Source organism: Halyomorpha halys, unplaced genomic scaffold (genome assembly GCF_000696795.3).
Source record: "Halyomorpha halys isolate HHAL.00 unplaced genomic scaffold, Hhal_1.1 Scaffold1124.1, whole genome shotgun sequence".
NCBI classification, from domain to species: domain Eukaryota; kingdom Metazoa; phylum Arthropoda; class Insecta; order Hemiptera; family Pentatomidae; genus Halyomorpha; species Halyomorpha halys.
In genome coordinates, this window is record NW_027108426.1 from 44,105 (window position 1) to 52,451 (window position 8,347).

Consider the following 8,347-nt stretch of genomic DNA (forward strand, 5'->3'; position numbering starts at 1 on the left):
TCGAATGAAAAACGAATGGTTTTTATATGTTTTACTGCTGTCGTAATTTTTTATTCCTCCTAACAATACTTGGCAGACATAAATTTGGACTAGTAACTTTACATAGTTATCATTAGAGTTCATTAATCTTAATAATAACCTTTAATTATAAATAATAAACAATTAATACAATAAACAGTTGGATAAAATATAATTAATGAAGTTTAAGGTAAATTCGATTTTATACCACAGAACATATTAAAGATTAATAACTTTGGAATGGTACATTTTATTGCTCCTAACTATACATGGCAGATTCATTACTTAATTTTTAATTGATAATTATACATAATGAATACATATCGTTTCATTGAAGTAATAAAAATTTAGGATGAAATATTTACAATATTATAATTAATATTGTAATTTCATAATCATTCCAAATTAACGTTGTTTTTTTTTTGTAAAGGATAATGTTTTTTATTTTTAAACGTTTAAAACTCGTTAAACTTACGATTTTTTAAAATTTCTACCACCAGTATTAAATCGGAATGTAAAGTTTGAAATTAGTAATTAAAAACCTAACTGATATACTTAACATCATTATGGGCCACCCATAGCTCAGTGGTAAGATGCAGCCTAACCAGTTTGAGATCTATTGGCGGTGCCGGTTCGAATGCGGTCTGAGGCGTTGACATTTTTCATTATGTGGTAGTTCCACAAAATAAAACTTTGACCCCCCAACCATAGTTAGGCAGTGTAGGACTCTAATGGGAGTCTAGGCCGAAAAAAAATTATTATACATTGGACAGAAATGGTTGTAAAACGTTCTTATAAATTATGACGGTAACAAAATTAAAATTCCAGGACTAGTGATGATTTTTTTTTTCGATTACCTTCTCATCATATTACAATTTAAAAAAAACATCAAATGGGTTCAGAACTAACCATTAACAAATGTATAGCAGAAACACTCTTTTGGCAGCCTTAATGGTTCCAGTTCCCTCAAGAAAGCTCAAACTCTACTAGATTATCCGTAGTATTTGAGTAAATCTCCGAGATTCGTTGAAAAACGATGTTACGGCCCGCGTAGCTTGAAGCGTTGAGTATCCCCGCGGGTATCGTAACCAGAAGTTGCTTGTTCTGGATTTACTGTTATATAAACAGCAACCAGGGGTCTTCTTTCCTTAGACGAGGCGGAGAAGCACTACGTGAAATAATAAAATGGAGGGAAAAAAGAATAAGAGGAAGTTCTTGGTACAGCAATCGATATATATGGCCATAGTACAGATACTAGGTACATTATAATTAGATACAATTCCAAAGTTAATCGTCTTTAATATGTTCTGTATTGTGGAATCGAAGATACATTAAACACCATTTAATTGTACATCGAATGACTATGAGAAAAAAAGTTAATTATTTCACCTATATTTTTTATTACTTTAATCAAAACGATGTAAAGTTTCTAGTCCAAATTGATAAGTCTGCCAAGAATAGTTAGGGGGAATAATAAATGGTGACAGTTGCAAACGTTAAAAACCATTCGAAGCTCTTTACTAACCTTTAAACTACCAACAATATTAAAAACCTTATAGAACATGAATAATCTAATAGAAAAGAGAAGTAAATTTGTTTAAATATGAGCCCTAATAGACCAATTTGTGTTTAATAGTTCTCGACATATATAGTTTTTAAATAGCAACGTTTCATAAGAAATGCACCGAAAAATCAGTAGTGTGAATTTATTTTGGAAAATCAGGAATCGTTCGACGTACGGATGTCAATTAGCCCAAATTAAAGGTAATTTAATCCACTATAAAGAAGTTTATAAAGTTTATCTTTGTACGAATAGTAGTCATTATAAAATATGACAGAATGTTGATTTCTAGGTGTTCGGACAAAATATTAAAACAGAATATCTCAGAAAGTATTAGTGGTACAGATGTCTGCCAGCAATAATAATAAAGCTAGTGTAACGTACTATAAAGTAGTTTATAACACTTATCTTCGTAGGGAGAGAGGTTTTTATATTTTATATAAATACTAAATTTTGTTTGAACAATTAGAAATCAATTTATTTTAGCAAATATCATGAAAACTACTACTTCTACGAAGATAAACGCCATAAACTACTTTATAGTACATTTAGCTAGCTTTAATTTGAGTGTTGGCAGACATCTTTTTGAGACATAATTTGTCATACATACATTATTTTTTTTTTCTGAGAAATTAGAAATCAATATTTTGTGAATTTATTTTGTCGAATATCATAAAAACTACAACTCCTACGAAGATAAACATTATAAACTACTTTATAGTACATGGGGGGTGAAGTTGATCGCCTGCTCTTGGTGCCCCCTGCGTAATCCAAACGGTCAACCGCTGTCGCCAAACAGCCCGTAAACTAGCGACAAATGCAACAGAAATTGCCCAACAGGCAAGCAAACGGCCTTTTTAAAGGCTCCAAAAAATCTGTAATTAGTATTAAATCTATTTTTGGAATGCCGGAGGATTAACCCAGGACAAATATACAGAATTAAAAGTATTCATTGCTAAAAATGAAATTGACATCTTCGCCATTGCGGAGCCTGGAAAATCGACTAAAGACATACAATATTACCAGCTGCCTGGATATAAAGTAACATCGCTAAAACGGTCACGCATCTGGTATTGTGATAGGCGTGAAGACTCAATATGCTACTAAAGTAAATATAATGCATGAAATGAATGTGGGTGATAAACACGAAGAACAGATTGCTGTCGACAACAAAAGGTTGAATTTTATTTTATCTACAATCCTCTCAAAAATAAGTGTGATCTCAGCTGGCTTAAGAATGTATGGAACAATCAGACACTGGTTATGGGAGATTTCAATGCTCATTTGCTTAGATGGGGGTATAAAAGCTCCGATACAACAGGTAGCATAGTAGACAATTTCTTAGATAGTGGACCAGTGGTGTATATCGAGAATGCTGATAATTAGCCGACTTTTTTTGCCTACAACGGGCAACAAACGCATCCGGATCTTGTACTCAGTCATCCGATGCTGGAAATAAATTAAGTCTTAAATTACACCAGGCTCCGGGATCTTCTGGTCATAGCATCCTCTTACTTGAGATTAAAGCAAACAAATTGTATAAAAAGCAAAGAGAACCATGCTTTCCGAAATGAAATTTCAAAAAAGCCAAATGGAGAGATTACCAACGACAGTCCGATGTGGAAATCACTGAACGATTGCTCAACGGTAACATAGATCACATATACAAGCAACTGAAGGACCAAATACTCAAATGTGCCATGAAATTTATACCGAGAGGTAAAATTAAAAAGTATACCCCTTTTTGGACGGATGAGCTCGAAGATATGAAGGTGGAAACATCTGTTGTGTTGAAGGGCAGTAAAAACAACTGGTTCCCAAAAGGATCGGATAACCTTAAGACCAAAAGAACGATATCCTTAAAAGACGCATCATAACTTCGAAAAGGGAAGTATACAGAAAATTCCTTGAAAACATGGATTTTAGAAAAGATGGAACTAAACCATATTATCTAGGATCAACAGGGATATGATGCTAGGATTAACTGGAGGAGACTCCTGTCTGCACTATACAAAAACAAGAAGGGGTTATCACAGCGTCAAGCAGGATTCATGAAGCATAGATATACTATAGAGAATATAGCTTGCCTTTCCCAAACAATGAAGGTAGGATTTCAGAAATATCAAAGCACGCTAGCTGTCTTCATTGATTTCAGATCAGCATTTGACCGAGTATGGAGAGATAAGCTAATACACAAATTAGCCTTTATGAAAATTGATGGGCTGGATCAAATCATTCCTTTCACAACGGCATATTTCTGTGAGGTATAGGGCAAACACATCAGGATTCAAGCAAGTAAAACAGGGACTCCCTCAAGGAGCAGAACTGAGTCCGGTACTGAAGCGTTACTGTATGTTGACGACTTCATAATCTGGGGGAAGTAGGATCGGTACTCTTGAAAAATGGGCCAACGATACCTTAAAGGTTCTGAAAAGCTGGGCAGAAGAAAACGAAATGATTATCAACACGCAAAAGACAGTACCAACTATTTACCCTTTCTACAAAGCAGCATCAGCTGCGAGTGAATTCTCATAATCAGGCTATTAGCAGGACTCATGAAGCGAAATATCTAGGACTGATCCTTGATGATAAGCTAACCTGGGCTAAGTAATGTGAGCATGCTGCAGATAAAGGAGAATCAAGACTGCGACTTATGCGAAACGAATCACAGCCATAAAATGGGGAGCAACCGCTGAGGTTTTAAATATGGCTCTGAGATTATGGTTACAGCTACCGATTCAGTGCTGGGACGTCTTGATATAGTTCAAAATAAGGCATTGAGGATCATTACCGGTGCGGCTAAATCGACACCGATTCGAGCTATGCAACTGCAGGCAGAGATCGAGTCCCTAAAAGATAGGCGAAAAATAAATTCCGTCATCCATTTCGAGCGCGTGTTTAGGAATGGTAGCGTTTACTGGGCCAGCACTCTTGGCAATACTAGGCGACTAAAAACGCAGCTAATATTTATTGAAACAACGAAATCCATTATCACAAGCCTAGGCCTGAACTTTAAGATAAGAGAGCCTCTGCCTGACTTGCCTAACAAAGCGTTTGGACTTGTCCATATAATAATGCCCATCAACAAATCCATGACCCCAATGGAAGGACTAAGGACTGCGGCGTTGGCCTCTAAAGCCGAGCGCTACCCTGAGCCAGAATGGATCCATATATACACCGACGGGTCAGCTACAGAGGCAGACAAAAATGCGAGTGCAGGTGTCTATAGGATCCTCTTCCAACTGTCAGCACCTACTGGAGCAAACGCTAGCAATTTTTATGGAGAAGTAGCTGCTATTACTTTAGCTTTAGAAAAGCTTACTCACGCCAGCGCAAAGAAGATTATTCTGCTGTCGGATTCTAGGACAGCATTGCCGGCAATAGCGTCTGGACATCCCTCGACTAATGGTAGGATTCTCGCATGCCGGAAATCTACAGAATGTAAAAGAGAAATACTTAAAGTATTGGTAATGCAGTGGATTCCAGCCTATTGCGGTATACCTGGGAATGAGGAGGCGGATCGACTTGCACGGTTAGGGGTTAGCCAACCACAGCCGCTTCTTCCTCCTTCCACCATGGACATGGCGAAAGAAATGGCCCGAAGCGCTATCACTGAAAGATCAGAGGAAAGGAGAAGAGAAGAATGTGGGGGCAAGAACTGTTCGGCATTGCTAGATCCTAAGAGGCGCCCTCCATTGACTTTACCAAGAGCGGTGTTAGTGGCATGCTTCAGGTTGGCTACTGAAAATGACTATTTGCGGCACCATCTGAAGAGAATAGGAGTGGCTGAGTCTTCAGACTGCGTCCAGTGTGGAGATGGTGAGATGACTAGCGATCACATATATGCTTGTGCTGCGGACTTGATTACAGACAGGAGTTACTTCAGCAAAGATAAATTATACTGGGCTGTTTGAAACAAAATGGCAGAAATGCCTCCTTAGATGTAGAAAAAAATCTTTATAGTACATTGGACTGGCTTTAATTTGTGTCCTAATAAACATTTGTTCGTCTAATGGTTTCTGAGATATACATTTCCCAAAATAAATTACTGATTTTTGTTTATGAAATGTTCCTTTTTAAGAAACTATCTCGAGAACTATTGAAAGTAAAAAGCTCTTCAGAACTCACATTTAAACAAATTTAATCGACTTTAAATGATTTTCTAGTGTTGTAAGTATTTTTAATGAAATGGAGCTCCGAATGAAATATTAAATTTTTTAAAATGTTTTTAAACAGCCACCATTTTATGTTTTCCCAAACTATACTTGTCAGACGCATCAATTTTGACTAGCAGTTATGCTTATAGTATTCATCAAAATAATCTAAAATCCGAGTGAAATAACTGACTTTTTTTTCCACTGAGCTCTAGTATAACAAAATGACGATTTTTTTTAAGTTCAACGACAACTGAGATATAATCGTATATACGTGTGTAAGATGACTTGGCTAATCTAAATATTCAAATACAGGTTTTGTGATTAAACATATTAATTAATATTTGATTTATATTAACCATTTGTCCTTAAAAAATCTGCAATCAATAGAAGCAATCGTTAAATCTTGTCTATTCGATGATGAGTGAATTAATTAATTTGGACCTGATAGATAATTAATTATCCCGTACGGGTTCCCGTCTAGTTGAGAATGGATCGAGGATAAAACGATCCAAGTCCTGAATAATTCCAAACCAACTTTCGATGTTTTATCAATATGGAAGCGCCAAACTTCTCAAGCTTTCTGCTTGATTGAGCGAATAGTCTCAATTTTGCGTTAAGTACGACTCACTAGTTTAATAATGGCCCTTAGTACAGGTTCCCCTTAACACGTTAAAACGGCACCCACGTTGAGAAGAAAAAGTAATTTATTTTCATTTAGCATATTTTCCTGACCTGAAAAAGAGCACCCTGGGAGTAATAAACGTCTTAATGAAGGGATGAATTTTCGGCAATAACCCGCTTCCAAGTACTGGTTATTTATTAATCCTAGCAGCAACTTTTCAGGCTCTGATGAGATAAAAAAAAACTATTTTCAAGCATCTAAACTTCTAATACAGGTATAGATTCCTGTTTCTAATTGATAATAAAATTTAGAGTAAATTCTAAAATATAAAAAGATTAATAATCTCTTATTATTCAATTGGAAGATCATTAATTGACCATATATCAAAACGCTCAACAATGATATTGTCAAATTTTGATTCATTCCTGCTAAATATTAAAAGAAAAGCGGTTTTACCAGATAAAGTTTGACTTTGTAGAATCTAGAACGATATATTAAATTTTAAACGAAATTAAGTTCATAATTAGTAATAATAATAAACACTTAATGAAACCGCAGTTCCGATGCCGATATCACAAATCGTTCTCAACACACATCTATCCAGTGACGAATTCCAGAGACAAATCTACTAGATCAGTCTTAATCAGTCTCACATCTACGTTTCCGTCTACCCCTCGGACGTTTACCCGTCGATTCAGTGTTTATTAACATTTTAGGGATCCGTCGTTCCTAAGTCCCACAACTTACTAACTCCACGCCCGTCTTATTCGCCACAATGCTATAACCTGAATTATATTCACAGGATGAGGTTCCGTCTGTTCAGCGTTGTGTAGCCTTCTAAATTCACAGCTCAACTCATCCTTTTTCGGTCCAAATATTTTAGGTAATACTTTATTTTCAAAAACCTTAAGGCATTGTTCTTCCCTTAGTTTAAGAACATAATTACATTTGGTAATTTAATAATTCATGTTAAAAATTTTTACTCTAAATATTTATCACAGTCTCTCATAGCACTTAAGGTATATTTTAAACAAATGTATTTTTTTTTTATCATAGTTGGTTATTTTTGGAGGGTTTAGAACAGTAATATCTCAAAATATTTTTTTTTTACTTAGATTTTATGACATGTTTTTTACATTGTTGTACATCCGTTTGTACATCCGTGATTTATTGTATAAATCTTACACTTATTGCTAAAATTACATGCATAACTCAAAATGTTCATTTTTTGAGATGTTACACTATCGAACTGGGACAGCGATATTTCCTCCACCTCTACCTCTGGTTTCGAATAGTGTTTCATTACATCTAGTTAAAATTTTTAGTCCAACGAAAAGTACGTTTCGAAGAAATATTCCAAGTTAGGAAGATTATACAAATCATTATAGTACCGCCAAAGGAAAGTAAAAGAGAATTATGACCGATATTAACCTTTTTTTTTTCTTTTCTTTTTTTTATTTTAATTTTAATTTTTTTGGATTCACTACAAAAAATTAGTATACACTACAATAATCAGACCAATTTGGACATATGAAATTGAGTTCTGGGGCTCCACCAAATTCTTCCCGCATCCAATCGTTACAATCCAAAATCCTACGGAAAATCCTTGATGCTCCTTATTACGTCACAAATAAACTCATTCACAAAGACCTTAACATCCCATTCGTTGCAGATTTGACCCAAAACAGATATGCGTCTTTTCATTCCAAACTCCTTAACCATCCTAACCCATTAATTCTTAATCTTTCATCCTTAACAATCCCTGATAATCCTCCGAGGCGTCTGAAAAGACGATGACCACGGGACCTTCTAATTTAAATTAATGTTTGAAGTACCACCAATGGGTGGTTCCTTCGCAAGATTTTCAAGTGTATATGAAACATACTACATATTTACCTATTGTATTATTTTTTACAGTTGTAAATTACATTAAATAAATAATTAAATAAAAAAAATTTTGTTGTTATTTTTATTCTACATATTTGAGTA

The 8,347-nt window shown here is 35.0% G+C and overlaps 1 protein-coding gene across 1 annotated transcript; it reads left to right on the top strand.

The window, feature by feature from the left end:
* Positions 1 to 4,299: 4,299 nt before the first annotated feature.
* Positions 4,300 to 5,493, top strand: LOC106688398 (uncharacterized). Its single transcript, XM_014432828.2, has one exon. The coding sequence runs from the start codon at positions 4,300 to 4,302 to the stop codon at positions 5,491 to 5,493; it is 1,194 nt and encodes a 397-aa protein (XP_014288314.2).
* Positions 5,494 to 8,347: the final 2,854 nt, after the last annotated feature.